This window comes from Ochotona princeps, chromosome 5 (genome assembly GCF_030435755.1).
Source record: "Ochotona princeps isolate mOchPri1 chromosome 5, mOchPri1.hap1, whole genome shotgun sequence".
NCBI classification, from domain to species: domain Eukaryota; kingdom Metazoa; phylum Chordata; class Mammalia; order Lagomorpha; family Ochotonidae; genus Ochotona; species Ochotona princeps.
Genome location: NC_080836.1, coordinates 7,011,752 through 7,034,714, shown reverse-complemented (window position 1 = coordinate 7,034,714; position 22,963 = coordinate 7,011,752). Strand labels below are relative to the sequence as shown.

The 22,963-nt window shown below is 40.2% G+C and overlaps 1 protein-coding gene across 1 annotated transcript in view; it reads right to left on the bottom strand.

The window, feature by feature from the left end:
* LOC131480344 (contactin-associated protein-like 5) overlaps window positions 1–22,963 on the bottom strand; it is a 478,118-nt gene that overhangs the window by 67,975 nt on the left and 387,180 nt on the right. The window contains exons 14-17 of the mRNA XM_058664336.1: window positions 21,509–21,665; window positions 8,403–8,530; window positions 8,069–8,239; window positions 2,360–2,578 (exon numbers count right to left, since the gene is read on the bottom strand). Of these exons, the coding sequence (XP_058520319.1) occupies window positions 2,360–2,578; window positions 8,069–8,239; window positions 8,403–8,530; window positions 21,509–21,665 (675 nt within the window). The remainder of the gene's footprint in view (window positions 1–2,359; window positions 2,579–8,068; window positions 8,240–8,402; window positions 8,531–21,508; window positions 21,666–22,963) is intronic.

Sequence of the window (22,963 nt, the reverse complement as noted above, 5' to 3'; positions counted from 1 at the left end):
ATCCCTAAATTGATGCACTAGCTTCTTCTCCTTCATTCTACCATCCCTTCCCTTCCTTCTTTGTTCCTCACTTTGCTTTTCTTTCTCCATCTGCATCTTCTACCCCTTCTTTCCATTTTCTTCTTTTTCATCTTGTCTTTCTTTCCTCCTTTACTTCTTCTCTCCCTCTTTTCTTCCTTCCTTCTTTCCTTCTCCTTCCCATCCCTTTTCTCTCCCCTCCCTTCTCCTTCGATCCCCTCCCTTCCCTTCCTTTTCCTTCCTTTCTCTTTCCTTTACTCCTCTTCTCTCCCCTTCTCTCTCTTCCTCTTTCTTCCCTTCCCTTCCCTTCCCTTCCCTTCCCTTCCCTTCCCTTCCCTTCCCTTCCCTTCTCTTCCCTTCCCTTCCCTTCCTTTTCCTTTCCACCTTAGAGCATCAAGCCCTTGAAGATGGACACAGGCAGCTACAATCAGATAGCAAGCATATTACTCCTCTGACAAAACTGCCTCCCTAATACAGTGGTTTTGAGTCCAGATCCCTTTTTCCCAGGATGAGAAAAGACTTACTAACACTATGAGAACAAAGCATCAATCTATCATCGACACTTTGGGGTATTTCAACTGCATTGTTTCTGTTCAAGTGCTTTCTCACCATATTCTGTTTGTATTCGGATACCTGAAGAGATCTAAATGGTTTTATAAAACTTTGGGGAGCATCACAGCTTCAGGGTCCCTAGATGGGAACTGGAACATTCCTTGTGGCTGCTCAACATGACCTTGTCTGGAGATGAAAATCCGCCAGGAAACACAGATAACACCCCTTCCTTTATATGTGCATGAAGTTCATCATAGATTCAGTTCATGTGATCATTTTGTAGTCATATAAAATTCACATGAGAGGGAAAAAAAGTATTCCATCTTCTCTCTGGAAATATGTTAAACCGTGCTATATTATTTATTTTATGAAAATTTAAAGCATATTTGAAATGATTGCATCAAAAAGATATTAAGTCTTGATAACAACCAAACTGCTTCAGAGAAACAAAATATGATGCTTGCATAGAATTATCATAGTAATTTAAACTCTAAAATAAATTTTATTACCAATAACTCACATCACCCAGGTGATTAACGAAGGAAATGATTTGCAATCATGAACTGCTTTTAATCACTTAAATCTTAACTTCTTTTGGGTATGAATAGAGTGGTATAGTTCTTGCTCAGAAGAGTACGAAACCTCTACTCTGCAGAGTATGACACTCTGCTACGTCTTCTCTATTGGCAGGCACATTTTGCTTACTTTTTTTCTAACTTTATTAGAGAGAGAGTGCGAAAGAGAGAGAGAGTGTGTGAAAGAGAGAGAGAGAGAGAGAGAGAGTGTGAAAGTGAGAGAGAAAATGAATCTTCCCATTCACTCCTCAAATGCTCAGAGTGGGCAGGCTGAACGGATTCAAAGTTGGGGCTGGAAATGCAATCCAAGTCTCTTACATGGGTGATCTGGATCCAACCACTGAAGAGAGAACCCTTAATCTAACCCCTGACTTTTTCTGAGTCTCTTCTCTCTCTCTCTCTCTCTCTCTCTCTCTCTCTCTCTCTCTCTCTCTCTCTCACACACACACACACACACACACACACAATGTCCTGGAAAATCAGTGTCTCATTGAATCTACTTGTCCATTCTTTCCATCATTACAGAAGCTCATGGACTGCTTGTGACAAGAGAGAAGAACTCAGGGTGACATCCAAATCTTTCCAGTCTTATGGCCAGAAGTCGCTCTCAGTTTGTATGAACATGGTGCCCAACGCCAACTCTCTGTCTTACAGAAGGAGTGGACAACATATCAATGTCTGCTTGAGGGTCATACACAGGTATGTCAGCAACCTAACAAGAAGCAGCAAACAACTTTCCTAGTTTAAAACGAGTAACCCTTCCTTCAGCCATATTATGGCAACGTCAATCCCTTTGAGACAGCTCAACTATCACATCAGACTTTCATCAGTAGTTATCAACAATCAAGAATCCCTGGAAAAGACAACCACTCATTTGAGCTCTGCATATCCTTAGGCACACAGAGTCAATTTCTAAGAATGGTTATGAAGTATATTGGAAAAAATCTAAAGGAGTTCCTGAACATGTGAAGATAATGTCCACAATAAAAAAGACAACAAAAGAGCCCATGGTGGGCTAAAATTGGTGGATGGTGAGCATAATCTCTTATTGCTGTGATCCATCAAAGATTCCGCAGAATCAGTTTTATGATTCTAAGACTGTATGACATATTACAATCATTCCCCAGGCCTAAAATAGCAGAGGGCTTTCTTTGCACCCACACTGTGGTCTTGTACAGTCACTTGCACAATGGGTGCCTTAAGTTGTCTCCTACCTACAAGCAACTGGCTGTTGAGCTGCAGTTGGAAATGGCCGTCCTCTGTGGTCTCTCTACTGTTCCTGGGGAGGTTGTCCACCTGCAATGAGGTCTCCTTGAGGTCCCTCTCAGCCCAGACACGGTGCCACTGATTGTCATTCAGAGGAAAAGGAGACTGGATGATGAGCAATATGGGTCCATTCCCAACATCAATGGCAAAGGTGACCTCAGAAGGAGCTGAAGCCAAGAGGGAAACAAGAAGAGGAATGAAGTGAGTTGTTACTATATAGAAGACAAAAACATCAGACTGGATTGGAGAGAAACGGTTGTAAATCAACATTACAGAGAAGGGTACTTCCTGCAAAACCCCTGCAGTATTGAAATCACCACTAGTTCTATTGACCATTAGATACTAAGGGTGTGTGTGTGTGTGTGTGTGTGTGTTTAACTGATTTTTACTCTTCAAATTTAGGAAGCTGAACAGAGATCTGAGACATAAGTTTTGAAGCGTGGTGTTTTGGGGTCTCCTCCACCTTCCACTGTATTCTCCTGGCTGCCTGTAATCCTGGGGCCAGCTGGACAGTTCCATTTCTGCAACTTAGAAATTCATGCCCTGGGAGGTACAGGAATATCCTTACATCTTATAAATATACATGTTCAAAACATGTATGCTGTTCCCATGAATAAAATGAGTAGAAAGCAAGCTCAGAAGCATAACTTTCTTATCAGTGATGATGACAACAGCAAGCAGCAGTACTTACAATCAGATCCAATCTTGTCTTCATCCAGGTTTTCTGTCATAGCTCACTCTCTCTACAATGACTTACAAATTACAGAAGCCAGATGAACAGGTGTAATGGTACTAAAAGTGAGGAGATAATGATGAGGATGCTATTGGTGGTATTCCAATGGATGGTGGCAGGGGTGTGATCACAGTGATGGTAGGAATGGCAGAGGCAATGGTGGTGGTAATCAGGGTGGTAACCATGGTGTGAAGATGGTGATATGACAGTGCTGGCAGTGATGATGATAAATGCAGTGTGGACCTGACGATACATCCCTCAAGAGAGACAGATAGGAGACACTGTCCAATAGGGACGGTCAGCTTTAGGCCAGACATTATGTTAAGCAACGGCAGTGGATTCTCTTGTTTTAATTCTCAAAATGAGCACAAGGGGAAAATATCATTGTCTCTAAATTACGAATGGGAAAAAGAAAAACTGAAGTTGAGAGAAAAACTTAGCTCACAATTTCCCAACTGCTAAGAAAAATCTGATTTCAAAGGCATGGCCTGTTGCCATTCTGCTCTTTTACACCACATATTATAGCTCCAGTCATCACGATTCCCTAAATTTGAAAGAACATGTATGTTCAATACAAACGAGAGCTGGCACATCAGTCACTGTAAACGAGTAGGTTTTCTGTGTGCCAGAGCTTCATTTCTTGCTCATTCCTTGTGAATGACCCCTATTCTTACTTCCAGACAGAGAAATTAAAAAAAAAAAAAACATTTGGTTTACTGAATTATTGTATACATGAAATAATAATTATTACAGACATCAAGATCAAATCTCTCCCTGGTCTATTCTACCTCATTCTGAGCCTTTATATCCTAACAAACCAGTCTCAGGATAGAAAGTCTCCATATGCAACATTGCTAATGCTGAGAGCTTGAATCACTTCCCTTACTGCTGAGCCCTCATCTTAAGGAGAAATAATGAGATGGGGCTGAAGGCCCAGCATGGTAGTCTGGTGGCTAAAGTCCGCACCTTGCATGTACCAGGGATCCTATATGGGGACCAGTTTTAATGCAAGTGGCCCTGCTTCCCATCTAGCTCCCTGCTTGTGGGCTGGGTAAGCAGTAGAGGATGGCCCCAAGCCTTGGCACCTAGTACCCATGTGGGAGACCTGAAGGAGGCTCCTAGTTCCTGGCTCCTTGCTTTGGATTGGCTCAGCATCCACTGTTGTGGTCACTTGGAGAGTGAATCAGCAGATGAAAAGATCTTCCTCTTTGTCTCTCCTCCTCTATGTATATTTGACTTTCCAATAAAAATAAATCCTTATAAAAAGAAAACATGTAGCTGAAATGAATGAATTCTGAAGGCTCTGGACCTTAAGGCACTTTAAAAACAACTAAACAAAATAAAAAACAGAACTTCACCATGCCTGAGTTTTTTACTCTATAAACTGGAAACAAACAAGTAAACACACACACACACACACACACACACACACACACACACACACACACACACTGTGCTTCATCATCATGTTGTTTTTACACAAATTCTGAAAAAGTTCTTAGAACTCTGCCTGGCAAGTAGTTTCTGCTCAATAAGTAGTAGCAAGTACTTCTCCCCTACCACACGGACTGCCAGCCCATAAAGAACTGAAGTTAAAGTTTCTGGTTCAGATGACCACATGCAATATGATTGGCCATGCATTTGTTTCTTTCTGAGAAAAACACAGGTACAGATCAGTGAGACTCTTGAGGAGGAACATTAAGGGATTGGGCAAATTCCTTCCTGCAAGGTTACTCCTGCGACTTTTAAGGTCCACCCAGCATGAATACACTCTTGTATGGCCATCTCTTCACTGCTTTTACCCTACCCCACTAGTCTGTAAACAGCCTTGGCACGAAGAGCAGACCACAGTGCCTACTGGGGAAGTATCTTCATGCCTGCTCAGCACTCCTTTCAGTACTGAGCCTGAATTCAGTAACTGTTTTCCTTTTCAACTAATTCATATTGAAATAAAGAGCCCCTTTGAACTAATATTATTAGGAACCTGCCAGAACATTAGAATAAGAAATGGAGAGGTTATGTAGCAGTGACTTAGAGAATAAGATAATGATATATCCTGCATTAGCTCACAATCAGTGCAAAGATTACAACTACCTAAAACCAACGATTTTTGTATATTGAAAGAAAAAATGAATAATGCATACTAATTCCCCATATATTTCCAAGCATTTCTTAGAAATTGTAATATTTTAACCCTGAAAGTCACTTTAGAAAATTGCAACTGATTTCTCATGACTAATATCATCTTTCTGACAATATTCAAAATCTGATTTAGAAAATTACCATTTAATTCCTCATTGTCTTTAGAGAAAATTTGCCCCATTCCTAAGCATAGAAGTGGCCCTAGTAATAACCCATCTGCAATGTTTACTCTCTTGGCCAAAATCATTTTTTCTTTTTTTCTTTTTTTTTTAAAGATGTATTTTATTTTTATTACAAAGTCAGATATACTGAGAGGAGGAGAGACAGAGAGGAAGTGGAGCTGCCAGGATTAGCACCAGCGGCCACATGGGATCAAGGCGAGGACCTTAGCCACTAGGCCACGCCGCCAAGCCCCAAAATCATTTTTTCACAAGTTCTTAGGAACTAATGATTTGTACACCAGGGGTTGAGTGGGGAGATCAAGCAAGAGGAAACTCTTTATTCATGGGCTATAACCCTCCCACAGCAAGGGCTAGCTTTGAAATAGAGTAGTTTATCAGATATCAGAACAGAAAGAGAAAACATCTCCACTACCAATCATGCTGTGCAATTGGGAGGTTCAACCAGCCCTGTGTCATCTGGCATTAGCCACATGTTCCAGCATCAACATATACCTAGGGTCTTACCTATCAGTTCAGGATGGTTTTATGTTAACACTGTTCACATATATTTGACTGCCATCTGGCTGTAACAATGTGTACTGCAGGAGTGCCCAAGTGCTTCCACACATCAACTTAAAGGAGGGAGGAATAAAATTCACAGAGTTTCAGGTTTCCCCATGGCTGTTCCTACTGTGTCATACTGACTGTCAGAAACCATAGCCCAAACAGCCTTTCCCAAACAGTTCCTGTCTCTTTCGCAATCCCATGTGGAACAGATTCACTGAGACTTGCCATACATTGACTCTTCATAGACCACAGACTAACAACAAAGATGAATAACTCAAATGTCACTTTAAAATGACCCAAAAGGGAATAGAATAAAAATTTTAAGGAAGCTTGATGTTTCCTTTCCAGCAATTTGAATAAATCCATCTGGAAAGCTGATGCTCAGAAATACTGTTGGGGATGGCATGAAAATCAATTCAGAGCCACCGCATCTGTCAAAGGCCTTTTCCTCTCCAAGTCGCTGTAGAAATGTCTTGCTATGAATGCTATTTTTACCTGCCAAAATTACAAAAAATGAGTGTAGACATATTTTCTAACTATAAGAAATACAATATTTTCCACAAATGGTGGGGAATTAATAATATCAATGTTAATGTTAATAATATAGTTATAATTTATTATTAATGATGATCATTTTACTGATAACAATAAAAGAGGGGTTATATGAAGTCTGGCTGCAAAATCTGATGGATTTGTAAAGTAATCCTCACCAGATCATTGATGAAGACTACATCAATGACATGTGTGGATTTTAGTTTATTTTCAACTTCACAGCATCTTATATCAAATGCACCTTTCTTGTTTGATACAAGCCAAACAGCACAACAACATAGTACAAGCGAATTGGACATTGACAGGTATTTAACATTAAATTATCACTCATTATGTTGTGGTAATATACTGCCATGACATTTGCCGCTGCTTTAATGAATCAAAAAGCTGTTTTGTGTGTGTGTGTGTGTGTGTGTGTGTGTGATTGTATTTCTATACACTCGCATTACACATACAATATCCAATAATCTTTCATTTGATCATTTCTTCATTTTAATGTTTGATTGCTATTGCCTATAATCTGTATGTAAGGGATGATGTTAAAAAATAAAAGATCTATGCTTACATCAGATTTACTAGATGAATCACTTTTTGTTAGCATGTAGCAGAGAAAGCATGAGAACTTTCATTGGGTCATCGCATTCTCCTAGTGGAAGGAGCTGAGTCAAGGAAATTAGTTTTGAAGTAAAACTACAGTGCAGAGTCCAACCCAAAAAGTGACAAGAAGGCACCATCATAATCATTTCTGCTTTCCATGTGAAGTGTTCGACCTAAAATCAGTGATAAGACGTACCTGTCATTTAGAGAACAGACACTGTGATAGGAGTCTTTAGGCATTATTGGAATGGACACAATAGGCTGCCTTGTGGGAGTGGGTCGGGAGTGAGTCCTTGATGGATCATATCCACCTCACCCCACTGGGAATCATTGCAATAATCGACAGTACTGATTGACACTGCTTAAGCACTGAGTACTTCCTCCGTGAATGTGTAGAGCATCCCCAGAGAATGCACACAACAGGAAGTCTCTAGTCAACCTCATTTCCTCGTCCCTCATAAGGGGCATTAAAATCCCAATCCTTAAAAACACTGGGCAGCCATTTCCACCACGTGGTCGCTGCACCACATAGAACTGCTCCATCAGGCTCTTCCCAGACTGTGAAACTTTGTTGAGAATTATTGTTGAAGAACTGTGCTATGGGAAAACAGTAGATCAATCGTGGGAAGGGTGAGGGGGTGGAAAGGGAAATTCCTGAGCCTAAGGAAATCTACAATGAAAAAGTAAAACTAATTAGGTAATTTTCAAAAAGAGTCTCTCTCGAGTGTGTATGATCACCCCAGGACTTAACAGTAAAGCCTCAGAGGAACATGCGATTGTCACTGCAACTTTGACCATGTTTCACTGAAAGTAATTTGACAGTATATATATGCCTGGTTGGTAAGGATAGGAGTTAACATATTTTGATGACTAGTGATGTTACGTTTGTAAAGGAGTACACTTACAACTCATTTCAAGTCTGATGAAAACTTTCATGCTAAAATTTTCTAAGAAAACTCCCGATAAGTCTGTGGTTTTAAAGAAGAAGGAAATGTCGGTGCTGTATTCCGCTTGAAAAGTAGGAAAGTGGAGGTAAGAGGCTTCTGTGTCAAATGTGACCGCATTCCAGAAGTGTCCTGCAAATAAGAAAAACCTTCAACATGGGCCATCGTTTCCCATGGGACATTTGGACTGGTTTCCATGCTGGAGCACATTGTGGGGGGGAAAGGGATAAGGGGAAGAGCATTATCATGTGATCAGGCGATGCAAAGAGAAAGCTGGTTTCAGCGTTATACTCACGGTCACCATAGCAACGCAATGGACCAACTCTCCAAGCAGCTTCTGAGTTAGATCTGTTGGTACCCGTGATAACGATCTGAGTAACAGGCAAGTGGTCTTTAAAAGAAATTAAGCCAGTATAATTTGTCCTGCAAAATAAAAAAATAAGATTAAAAAATAGAGGATAAAATATGAATGACCTAGGGAATCTCTGCCAAGACTCCTGTTTTGAGACAGGATTCCGCTGGTTGCAGTAGCGCAACTGTTTAGGAGATGTAACAAAAGGCCTTTCATAGCTCACCAATATGTGTGAAAGGCTGGAACGCCAGTGGCTTTCCACTTTACCTGTGGCTGCCTTCCAAACAGAAGTGGATTTTACACCTTCTGAAATGTGTTTGTAAAAGCACAGTTTACAAAGGTTGTTGCAACTCCTTGTGACTGAGAGCATCTCACCTGCGGGATGCGGCGATAAAATAACATTTAACACTCTCCCTTTCCCTTCAAGAGCTGGGCTTGTTGATGGGACAAAGGCTAAACTGACTAATCCTTGACCTTTCAGCACCAACACCCCATTTGGGCACTGGCTCGTGCTCTGGCCACTCCACTTTCCATCCAGTTCCCTGCTTGCAGCCTGAGAAATCAGTGGAAAATGGCCTAAAGCCTTTCTAATCTGAACCCACATGGAACACCTGACAGAAAGCCCTGGATCCTGGCATCAGATTAGGTCAGCTCCAACTGTTGCAGCATTTAGGGAGTGAACTCATGGATGGAAGATCTTTTTCTCTCCCCTTATCTCTATAAATCTACCACCTCAATAAAAATACATCAGAAAGAGAGGGAGAGAGAAAGAGAGAGATTGTGAGGCTGTCTTGTCAGTAACATGACAATCAGAAATCCAGCATGAAGATCACTCCAAAACCTGCCCAGGGGGTTTCACCATATTTACCTGTGCATCATATTTAGCTCCAGGTTATAAACAAGACATTATAGTGAGGGCAGAACTGTGATCTTTTCATTGAGTTCTTATTTCAAAGATCTTGTTTTTCTGCTTGTTAATTAGAGTTGACTAGTCAATTTCTCATAAACTGGCGAGAAGAAAGGAGGTAAAGCTATTGTGTTTACTTTCAAATTGTATTTTGAGAACTGTGGTAAGAATTATACTGTTTGACCTGAGTAAAAATTGACTCAGTATTGATTTGAGACAGATATGCACAGGATTAGACATTTTTCCCCTAACACAGTATTCCTATACATAGGTTGCCATTAGCCCAATTTAAAAGTGGGGATGTATGAGGCTCAAAAGACTGGATGACTAGTGTAAGGTCATGTCATGGAAAGTTAGGCACCAAGTCACATGCTGGCATCTCTCCTGAAAGGCAGAGCCCTAGAAACATGCACACATTTGTTTTGGAATCCCCGCTCCAGGATCCTCTTTGTAAGTTGTAAGTTGGAGAAGCAATTTCATTTGTGACCTCTCATTGTGCTGTTTCAAAATGAAGCCAACATCTACTTCAGAGTATTATTGAAGGATCCAGTGAGATTGTGTGTACTCACTTAGCATGGTCACTGATCTGAGGCAATCAGTAAGATAACAGGCAGTGGTGATTCCTATTCTATTTCTCTCCCCTTTTCTCGTACCACTCTGCAGCCTTGGCAAGGGAACTCATCTTTTCCTGTATGTTGTTGTGATTATGTACAAGAGATTGTGTTCCCTGCACCACTAATGGGAACTTAAGCTTTAATGTTTGGTGCTTAACTACTGAGATTTTTGCAAAACCACATATTAACTCATCTTGAATATGAATAAATAAAATAGTCACCGGTGTGAATACTTCCACAATCTATTCACCATATCATGCACGAATACAGACTCTTAATGTAATCACATTTTTGATTTTCAGATTTTGGCAACACATTCAAATTTCTTTTTTTTTAAATTTGCAATTATTTTGCCTTAAGGAGGATTTATTCAAAATCTATAGAACCATGCTAGCCAATAAGAAATAATTACAATATTTTCAAAGGAATTTAAAAGGAACATCATAAAGTAACCCTTCAAAACTTCTCAGTATTATTACATATCAAAGGACTATAAATTGAAATTACAATGAGATACAATAACTAAAATTAAAAAGTCTGAGAACATAAATGAGCTACAAATGAATCACTAGAATATTGATAGGTTGGGCATGATGCAAGTGTTTTGAAATTCAATTAGATAGTTTCTTTTTTATTTTATTTATTTTTTATTAATTATTTTGCATTATGTGACAGTTTCATAGGCTCTGGGAATCCCCCCACCTCTCCCCTCCCCCCGGTGGGTTCCTCCACCTTGATGCAGCATTACAGTTCAAATTCAATCAAGATTCTTTCTTTGCAAACATATACCAAGCATGGAGTCCAGCTACTTATTGTCCAGATGGGTTGAACAGTTTCTTGGGGAGACCATTTCTGGTCCGAAATTAGAGCTGGTAGAATATCATCCCAATCAATTAAGAGTCCCAATATAACATCAACAGCAATTTACAACATTATGGAATTGACATGGTTTTGAGTAACCAGTATGTTAAAAAAAATGCAAGTTCTTAACCACATCCTATGATTAGCTCACTGATATTTCAATTTTAGTTTATATACAGGACTAGCTGCTATATACCTTAAAATGGCTATAGGTTACTATTCAGCAAAGATTAGTCACTCCTCACCATGGTGTTGAGGATTTTCCTGCACACCCCCCCCAAAAAAAATGTTCTGCAGCTTAATTGTCGACAAATGTCTTGTTAGAGTTACAAGCCAGTCTAGATTATCCTAAAATCTGCCAAGATCAGCAAAATTATATTTCAACACAACAAACGGCTAAACACTAAAATGAAATACACACGAGACAGCTGAATTAGATAATTTCTTACACCTTTTTTCTGGTAAAGATTTATTTTCCTTAGAAAGGCAGAATTACAGAGGAAGAGACACACAGGGAGAAAGACTCTCCACCCATTTAACCCAACTCGCCATGGCCGGAGCTGAGTTGGTCAAAAGCCAAGACTCAGGAGCCTCTTCTGGCACCCAAAGACGTGTGCCATCCTCCACTGCCCCCTAAGTCACAAGTACGGAGATGGATCCAAAGTGCCCATATGGGATGCCAGTGCTTGAAGTAGGTGTAGTCAGTTGAACTATTGTATCAGTTCCGTTGTCTTGTATTCTTATAAGACTTTTTTTTCTTTTTTCTTTTTTTGTGTGGACTGGGATTCCCCTCCAAACTCCCACCCCCCGACAGATTTTCCCCATTTTACTACAATGGTATAGTCCTTCATAATTTAAAACAACTGACGTGTGATCTGGCCATAATATCATAGGTATTTACTCCCCCAGAAAAATGAAGCACATTTTCTCACAACTTGATAGTTTAGAATATCTTTATTATAAAAGTAAACTGACTTTAAATAGCTATCTGAAACATAATTCATAAACAAATTATCTTCTATCTATAGAAAGGAATTCTAAGGTGCATGAAAGAATAATGGCTCATCTCTAAGCATTGTGGGTAAATCTCAAAAACACAGTGATAGTGCCTGGCACGGTAGCTTAGAAGCTAAGGTCCCTGCCTTGCGCTAGCTGGGATCCCATATGGGCGCCAGCTCTAATCCTGGCAGCTCCACTTTCCATTCAGCTCCCTGCCCGTGGGCTGGGAAAGCAGTCAAGGGTGGCCCAAAGCCTTGGGATCCTGCACCTATGTGCAAGACCTGGAAGAGGCTCGGTTCCCGGCCCTGGATCGCATCAACTCCGGCTGTTTAAGCCCCTGGGGGAGTGAGCTAACAAACACAACATCTTCCTCTCTGCTTCTCTTCCTCCCCACATATCTGACTTTCCAATAAAAAAAATAAAACAAATCTTTAATAAAAGTGGTATATATAAGAAATCAGAGAGTCAGTGACATACTGTGTATACTTACATCTATTCAGTATTTAAGGAGACATATAATATAGGTGGGAGAGTAGACCAGGTAGAGCAGAGGATGCAGCCGTGTATGCATTGTTATTGTTGCATTTCTACAGATGCATACATTTATCCAAATGTCTCAGCCTTTCAGTAAAAATAGATACACTTATGGCACTTAAATGATATCTAAATTGGCTTTTTATAAGCTATGAGAACTCACCGCATGGCACTTTTCAGTTGTGCTTCATTTTTAAGTGTTTTATGTAGTTTATTTTCTTGATTACTGCAAAGATGGGATACTATGCACATCTTCAGACTCATTTCACATCTGTCCACTGCCACTTGTTATTGAAAACCTGAGGGTTTGAGCTGATAAACTTACTCGGATAATGCTATAGCACACTTGGGACATTTAGACTGGATTCCACTGCTAGAAGTTAAGAACCACTTGTAAACTCGACAGTATAACCAGGGACAGCAGTGATTAGATTGTAAGAATTGAAAATGAAGGATAACTCATAAATAGCAGAGAAAAAGCAGATTTAAATTCCCTAGCTAACTCAATAAAGTATGGTGGAAGCTAACCCAGTGGACAGACAATCTCATACAATGATTGTGTTCATTTGATCAGCAACCAGCCATTATGGGAAACCTGTACATTTACTCATGCCCATGAGTTCATATTGAAGTCACTTCACTGAAATCAATATGTGAGTGACAGGAATGATTCCAATATTTCAAAGCTCTTAGGATGGTGGGGTGGGTTAGACACAATAAAATGATGTAAGAGAACGTTGAACATATTGATAGGGAAGGAGTCTGTATCTGCGTGCTTCATTCCAAAGCTGTAAACTTTGGAGCAGCTTTGGGATTCTTACATAATGATGTTCACTAACTTTGGGAGGTGACTGTCTGGTGGGAAAACATGTTCATTGGAAAGAGGTTGGTCTGACTTGAAGTCATTTGTTTCCAAGTACATTATGTATATTATTGTACATGTATGCATATGTATACTGTTTAATATCAGTATTAGCCTTGATTACCTTATCTTTTATGTAGTAACAATAACATTAATTTGATACTATATATACCAAAATCAATAGCTAGTAGCCAAAGTCAGCACTATGTTCAATACTTACTGTACTAACTAGTACACAGTAGAGGCTCAATAATGTGCTGAAATAATTATTAAATTTGAAATAAAATGTAAAATGCTAGGAATATTTTAAGACAATGATAAAAGAAATCCTGTGATATAATGAAGGATGATGTCAATCAGAGTTTCCAGTGATGGAGATTGTGAGGGCACAAGAAATGTACAAAAAACCCCTGAGAAACAAGAATGGTTACTGGTGCAAAGGGAAAAGCATTAGCAAGTGGCACAGATGCCTTAACCTCAATGTTCATCTTAACACTATTTATGATAGACGCAACAGAGAATCAACATAGGTGTTTTCTTGATGGATGTATGGATGGGGAAAATATGCTTTTATACACAATGGAGTAATAGCCACTAAAACAAAGAAGGCAATCATGTTACCTGCAGTAGAATAAAAAGGAGGCCTGAATAAATTGTGTTCAGTGAGGTAAAGTCAAGCACTGACAGGCAACCACAAAACTTCCCCACTTATTTGTGATAACTTATATGGTTTGTTTCATATAATTACATACTAATAGAACATAATAATTAAATAATGGTGACTACTAGAGGCCAAATAATAATAGCTAAATAAAAGGCTGGAGAGGACGGCTGTTGGTAACAAGGGTGGAGTTGGATAGGTAGAATAATTTCAAATGTCCTATAACTCAGAAGCATAACTGATAACAAAAACGGATGCATCTCAAAATAACTATTGGAGAGATTTTTGGATCTTCCCAACAAAAGAAACGATAAATGTTTAAAAGGAAGGACATGTTATTTACTCTAATGTGATCATTGCACATTGTACTGAATATACAAATCCAATTAATATATGTTAATGAAGAATAAAATGCTGACATTGAAAACAAGGAACACGTATGTCAACACAAATATTCAAGAACTCTTCAGAGCAAAAGAATGGCGAAGCATGAGTCAGTGTTAGATTAGCCGAGTCTTGGAGTTTTACCAAATACTAAAGAGCAGCATGAAGGAAGGGACTCCACTTTTTTTCTTACATCCTCACAGTAAAAAAGGATGAAGTGTCACCTACTGGCACTTTTTTCCTAGCAGCCAAGCAATTTTGGCTAACTGTTAGCTACTCTGTAAGCTTTTGTGTGACTGAACCTATTTAGATAATGTATTTTCTTCTTTACATCCTTTTCCCAGGTTCTCAGATGTAATAATTAGAACCTTATGCGTATCAGGGACAAACTAGAAAACTATAGGAAGAACCCAACATCTCAGTTTTCTTTTTTTTTTAAAGATTTATTCATTTTATCACAGCAAGATATACACAGAGGAGGAGAGAGAGAGAGGAAGATCTTCAGTCAGATGATTCACTCCCCAAGTGAGCCGCAATGGGCCGGTGTGCGCCGATCTGATGCCGGGAACCAGGAACCTCTTCCGGGTCTCCCACGCGGGTGCAGTGTCCCAATGCTTTGGGCCGTCCTCAACTGCTTTCCCAGGCCACAAGCAGGGAGCTGGATGGGAAGTGGAGCTGCCGGGATTAGAACCGGCGCCCATATGGGATCCCGGGGCGTTCAAGGCAAGGACTCCAGCCGCTAGGCCACGCCGCCGGGCCCAACGTCTCAGTTTTCTTAAAAGTCATACTGAAGTAGCATCAAAATGCCTCCTTGAGTAAGTTACAGAATGCCCTCTGCTTCCTGTGGTCACAGACAAGGAATGGCCCCAAAAGGGTTTGTAACTGTTAACTAACATGCTAAAGCTTGCCAGGTGTCTTCATAGATTTAAGATACAGTTACTCCCCTTCTTCTTTCCTTCTTCAAAACTTCCAGGTTTTAATATAGACACCAAAGCTATTAGCTTGTATGGTGCATGCTTGCGACTCAACATACTCAATTGCTGATAACCATGAATATTTAGTTCTCATTCTCTGGAACAATCCGCTGGTCATGATCTGCAACTCTCTTTACATCATGAAAATCAAATCGATTTTTCTCAAAACAGCTCCCCAAGTATTTTACATCCTTCATTTCTATGGTTTATCAAGCTTATTCTGCATATTATTTCAGGATATTTACTCACGTACTGACATGAGTGTATACAATCTTCATTTCCCATTGGAAACTGGGAAGACGTTATGCAAACAATAAACTTAACATTAGCTAGAGGTAAGCAAAGATACCTAAAAAGTTAGACGGTCTGTGGCTCAGCACGATACTCTAGTTGCTGAAATTCTCACCTTACACGAACCAGAATCCCATATGGCACCTTTTCATGACCTGGCAGCCCTGCTTCCCATCCAGGTCCCTGCTTGTGGCCTGGGAAAGCAATGGAGAACAGCCCAAAGCCTTGGGACCCTGCACCTGCGTGGGAGGCCTAAAGGAGGCTCCTGGCTTCGGATTGGTTCAGCTCTGGCCATTACAGTTGCTTGGGGAGTGAATCATTGGACGAAAGATCTTCCTCTCTGATTCTCCTCCTCTCTGTATATTTAACTTCCCAAAATAAATAAATAAATAAATAACACTTTTTTTTTTTTAAAGTTAGGGTATCTTAAAGGGTTTTTAGAGTTGAGGTTAAAGCATCGGTTGGGAGGTCCACGTTCCATATCAGAGTCACTGTGTTCAAGTATAACTTCCATTGCCAATTCCAGCCGTCAGCTAAAGAACAACCTGAGAAGAAATGGCTGCTGACTGAAAGGGTTGGGTTCTTGAAACCTAGGAGGGAGAGCTGGATCTGAGTTCCTGGCTTCTGACCTCAGCCTGGGCCATCCCCAGCTATTGCAGGCATTGCAAAGAGAGCTTCGTCTGACTGCTTCAGCCTGCACTGGTTTCCCTTTGCCTCTTCTTCCTTATTATATAAGCAAACAAACTGGTTAAAAGATTAATTAATTTGAAAGGAAGAGACAAATCTTCCACTCACAACTTCAGTTCCCAAATGCCTGCATTAGCAGAAGCTAATCCTGACTTTCGGGTTCATGCTTTGAGCTTCAACCTCATCTTTCCCAACTCCTTTTCTGAGTAGATTCAAACTTTTCCCTCAATAATTTTCTACATTTTCTTAAAAAATTTTTTTTAATTTATCTTTTAAATATTTTTTTTGTTTTTATTGGAAAGACAGATAAGATTTATGGTGAGAAGGAGAGACAAAAATATCTTCCACCCAACTGTTTACTCCCCAAATGGCCACAATGGCTAGAGTTGGGTCAATCTGAAGGCAGGAGCCAAGAGCTTATTCTGAGTCTCCCATGTGAGTGTATGGTTCAAAAGTTTGGGCCATCCTCTACTGCTTAGCCAGACCACAAGCAGGGAGCCGAATGGAAAGTAGAGCAGCTGGAGCATGAATTCACACCCATATGGGATCCCAGTGCTTGCAAGGTGAGGATTTACCCATGGAGCCATTGTGCTTGGACCTACGTTCTTTCATTAATCTCACCTTCCTCTTCAACAGCAGTCAGCTTTTTCTCTTTTTTCCATTATGCCAATACTTTTTTTATCTTTGGTTTTGATATCTCACATACACCAACACATATGAACACAAACATACAGATTCTTCACTCAACACATACAGAATTTTAATGGAAAAGAGAATTAAAGTGCAAGTTTATTTTGCTACAAAAAAAGTAGAATTCATCCCCAGGGTTTTGTTGTTGCTGTTGTTTTTAATAGCACACATGTTTCTTGAGTTTTTAGAGGCATACACCTGAATTTATAGTAATTCTACATCCAAAAAGTGTGTATTTTAACTCTGTTTCACAATTATTTTTGCCTGGTCATGTATTCATCCCACTGACTACTATTCATGCCCCTTAGATGTCAGTTGGCACTTCAAATGCACATGAACAAACTTCTACAACTAATCATTTTTTTCTAGAACGCCTTTCACCTTTTCTATGGGAACCCACCTGTGGCCTCACCTGTATAACTGGTGAGACCATGAACACTACTGTCTTGACCTCTTCCTTTTTCCTTACTTCCTTATTCTTGACTAATTACTTCCATTGCTGTATTCTCATCTTCCCTGCCTCAGTTCTATTTGGAGGCACAACATATTGTTTTAGGGCCTTGGGAATGGATTCCAAAACCAGTTCATTGCTTCAAACTCTAAATTCTTTTACTCCTCCATTCTTCTTCTTACTACTCCCAGAACCACATTTACACATGTGAATGGTGATTTATATTGTATTGCTTTAAACTTTTTAAGAAGTATCTACCTATTACAGAAGAAGTCCAGGTTCCAAAAAAAAATGACAGAACAAAACAGACAACATAATTATATTTAAATTTGGCATTGCCTTTGACACAGAGAAACTCTTCCTAAAGAAATTGCCCTTAAGTCATATACACCGCTAGAATCTGAGGCTACTACTCTTAGAACATAGTGAGGGTAGCATCCACACCGGTGGGCATGAGTGTGGCAGCTGCCTCTTTCTTCATTTAGCAATTGATGCATTAACACCAAGTTTTACACACAGCCTCACTTAATTCTGAGAACAATACTATGACTATGTTAATAATCACCTCAAAGATAGGATGCTGAGGTTCTGAGAGCTGGCAAACCACCCTAGGATGCAATATTTCAAATGGAAAGATGGGAATTCAGTCCAGATACAGTCACCAAGGCATTTGCCTATAAATCCATGCTGTTCCACACTTCTTATGATGAGAATAAAGTGAAATCTGGTGTTTCTCGTGTCTCACTTGGATATTACCAACTGTACAGAACTGACAGTATCACACCTCACATCCTTGAGCTGCCCTTGGTCCATCTCAGGCTGACCATCCCCACTGTTTTCACATAGGCTTGCTCCACGCCAAGTGAAGCACAATTAATTAGATTTCAGTTTACTGATTTGTAGTCATATTCCAGCCTTGTATTCCCTGATATTCACCTGGATCACCCTCGCAGGGGTTTTGGGGAGTCCATGCCCTCTTCAGTTACACAGTTACAAGGCTCTTAGTTTATTTCTGGTCAATATACATAGTTGGGCTTCCCATGTTGGGAAAGATGGGGTCTCAAAAATCCAGAATTTGGAGGTTGAATGGCATTTGATTACACTGGCATGCTATTACTTCTGTGACATGATTTATTTCATCACACATGTGTATCTTTTCTTTTGACACTGGGTCTAATTTCCAAAACTCAGTATTGCCCCTAGTGCTTTACTTAGCTGATTGGGAAAATAAGAAAAAATGATGGCATGTCACTTCTGCTAAATACACAAAGTATTGCTAACAAAACCACTATTCCTCAGAGACAGACGTCACACTTTTAAAATAAAATAGGAGCCTGAACCTAGGAGAGGTGAAATGATTTAGGCTCTGGGGTTACTAAGTGGCAATTATAGGATCTGAGCATACTGTTACATAACAGAATGTTATGTACAGATTCATTAGCTTTTACACATAGAAAAAGATATGCTACCAGCAGAAATAGCTGCAACTGTGTGTTTTCACAAAATCCTTTTAAGGCAGATGTGCCTGTGAGGTGAGAAGATAAAAGACTCGACCATTTCAGCAAAATATAGATTAGGAGAATCTTTGGATTTAGTCTCCTGTATTACTAAGGACAGTGACAGCAGTCCATGTGGGACAGCAGACATTGGAGCAAGGGGGTTATCCTGAGAAGGACCCTGGCATTCTATCATCTCCCCCATAGTCACAATGAGCTAAGGATGCTGCCAAGCTATGAGTGAGAAGAGCTGGCTGTGGATGTCTGCCTCCGTAACTTGTGTTTTAATTGAGTGAGCTTTGGGTTTAGGATAGTTTCAACCACAGTTTCATGATAGCCCATCCCAACATGAGCCCCTTGTGCTCTCTAGGAAGATTCTTCAGCAAGTTATTGTATCAATCAGAAGTGAAAGGTGCAACACCTTGCAATCCTAGGTTGATTCTATTCAATAGGAAGCATTGAAAAAGTGGAAGCTTGTTTTACCTACTGGCTATAATGCTAATTTGGACACTTCAGGCATCATATCTGAGTGCCAGAGTTCAAGTCTCAGATTGTTTCTCTGCTGCAACTCTGCTAATGCACACACTGGCAGGTATTAGGAGAAAGGCTCATGTACTTGGGTCCTTGCCACTCACGGTAGAGGCCTAGGTTGGATTTTCCAAGCTGTTGGGATCGTTTGAGGAATGAAAGAGTGGATGGTCTCTCTCTCTCTCTCCCTCTCTCTCTCTCTGCATTCTTTTCAAACAAATTAATTTTAAAATTAAAAACTATTTTCTGTAAAAAATAGAAAAATGGAAGCTTACAAATTAGATTCAAACATTTTCATCTATGTACTATTTCCACTGGGGAGAGTCACAAATCAAATGTTCCATATGAAGGGATGATACATAAAGCAGTGACACAAACATTATGGAATTCTGTAGAGATTAAAATTGACAAGGTGCATCCATTTCCTTAGGATTGAGGGGGCGAGGGAGGGCAGGAGGGAATCCTTGATCAGCCTGATCTTAGCAAAAAAAACAGCATGTATTTTGTGGTGATGAGATCTGAGAGATTCTTGCAGAGGTTTCTACAATGTCATTACTGAGCAGGCATGGCTCAAAATGCCAGCAGTGGTAGAACATGGGTGTAATCATCGGTTAGAGCATGCTGTGGTTCTACTGGCCTTTCAAGTCCACACTTCAGTCAGATATCTTTAAAGCAGTTGCTAACCATCTCAGAGCCTCAGCTTCCATTTCTGGAGAAAACAAACCACCTCAAGGATGTTGGGAATCTATAATGTGAGTTAGAGTATGGAAAATGGGTACAGCACTCAAGTTTTATAGGCAGCAGTTTTATAAGTGACAATATTATCTAAGACTTGTTGTACATTGCACTATTCCTTAGGTACTATGCCAGGCCAAGCTGGCTTCTCTCTCTCTTCCTCTCTCTCTTTTTTTGTCTTCCAAATAAAATAAACATTAAAATAGCAACATTTGTAAGTCTGTATTCAGCAGATTTTGGACTTGTGAGAGCGTCAGAAAGGAGGAAAGGTAATCAGAAGGTATGATTAGCAGTGAACATTCCAGAAGGGAGGCATGAGATCACAATCCCTCACTGTCTCTAGGGGGCAGTAAAGGAAGCCCTAGCTAATGCAGTGTTTGGTAGGCAAACTTCCTATAAAGAATGGGCTCCACCCAGAGGAACAGAAGCAGTGTAAGACAAGTGTCCAGCCAAGATGGAAGCCAGATGTGAGGGTGAGTGTGAGAAACACCCCACTTGCCCACGTTTATTGCAAACTTATCTTCCCTTGTCAGCTTCTCTGATTACATACCACAAACTGGAGCTGCTTCTTACCAGCTTATGTGTCTGCAAACGATGCTTAGTATCACATGCATTGAAGATGAACTTAGGAATCAAAGACTTGAGTGAACATATGCTGAGGGGAGTAGATACTTTCTGTCAACACAACCAGTGGGCACTTTCACACCTGCCCATATCACAAGTGTGTGGTTGTCATTTATTTCATGATTCCTCCTCTTCAAAACTTCATTTGTTTTGTTTTGTTTTGTTTTGTTTTTGTATGCCTAACACCAACATGGAAGACTCAGACTGAGCCTCAGGTTCTGAAATAATAGATGAAAAACCTCTCTCATTTTCCCTCCTCCCCTCTCTCCCATCTCCCCTCCATAATTTTCTTCCCAAATGTATATATGCCTTTCAACTACATTTGATTTTAAAACAAGAGAGCAATGGCTGGTGACTAGAACATCCATGAGGGAACTGGGAACTGTCTATGTAATTACACTTGCCTGTCTCGGACACTCGCCCCTTCCATGTCTGTATTCTAATGACTGTGCAAACACTAACTTGCAGAGATCAGTATTCTGTTCTATTGCTTTGGAGCAGAAGAGTTAGAATGTATACAGAGGTGATGGTGTGAACACATGTCTTTTGTTACATCCTTCAATCATAGCAAATAAAACACTAGAATTGGTTATATATGCTAAAAACCACCATCATCACAAAACAGCTTTCATTCATTTAAATTTCTCATCTAGATAATTTCTCAATGAGAATATTTCCCTTTTTTTTCTTCAGGGAAATTTTACAGATCCGTGCATGTTCCCAAGTGCAAGCAGTCCATAGTTCTCCTTACCACTCATCTTTGTCCAGGTCACAGTTGCAAACGTGTGGAATGTCCATGCAACTCCTGTCCAGGCCACATTCACACTGCTGGAGCCCAGGAGGGGAACCGCCCCAGTATGGGAACCTCTCCTTGGACCGCCCGATCCACCAGATGTATGGTGCTCCATCTGGAAGACAAGAGACTTCCCAGGTCAGGGGAGGGTGTCACAGAGACTGAGGGCAACTATCCATGTATGTGTGTATGTATGTATGTATGTACCTATCGATGTATCTATTCAATAAAAATTAGAGATTAATCAATTGGAAACGAGTTCTCAGAGGATTTGCTACTTTTGGGGGAACACAAACACTTGAGTGGATGTGGGAAATATGGGAAGCAGCATCTCCAAATGAGCCCAGGGAACTCTCCAAGTTACTCTGCATAAATGCACACAGCTGTCATGGTGGAGAGCTACTGAAGAAGTCCCTTCAGGATCCCTGCAAGAGCCACCTTTTCCCATTGTCTCTGCTGCATGAGTCTTATCTGGGTGCACTCCAAGGCTGTCCCATCACAGTCCCACTGCTGCCAGTGCAGCCCATAGTTACACAACTACCCTATACCTCTCAAACATGGTACAGGACTCTCTGTGCCACTTAGAGAGCAGTTTATCTGATGGGGAAAGACTCGACTCATTTCTATCTCTCTAGCATGGATTCAGTTAGGAAACCTCCAAAGAATACAGGAGAAATTACTCAGGGTTTTCATTTGACTGCAATCCAGGAAACTGAATCTTGCCTTTCTTTCTCATAAGCTCGCGTTCTCTCTCTCTCTCTCTCTCTCTCTCTCGCTCTCGCTCTCGCTCTCTCGCTCTCTCTCGCTCTCTCGCTCTCTCTCTCTTTCTCTGTCTCTCTCTTTCTGTGTGTGTGTGTAAAAGGGTTTCCAAAAGTGAAGGGGGTTGATACTGTTGCACCAAGGGTCAAGCTGCTGACTGTGGATATCAATATTCCATATTTGACTGCTGCTCCACTTGTGATCCAGATCTTTGACAATGCACCAGAGAAACCAACAGGTGATGGCCCAAGTGCTTACGTTAGGTCCCTGTACCCACATGAGCGACCTGGATGTACTTTCAAGCTCCTGGATTCAACCTGTCTCATCCTGGCCATTGAAATCAATGTTAGTGAACTACCAAGTTGAATCTCTTTCTTTCTCTGCCCCTCTCTTTCACTTTACCTTTCAAATAAATGAATATTAAAAAAATAAAATGGGTCATGGAAAATAAACGTGTAGTGTTAAAATCATACATGGATTTAAGATGATTTGCACAAACATAATCATTCAATTCAGTTTTCTATGGATTGGATTTTTGAAGATCCCTCAGATTCATTTAATAATATAATGATGCAGGTTATATACACACACACATATATGTATATATATTTATGTATCTATTTATGTATGTGTATATATGTATATATGTGTGTA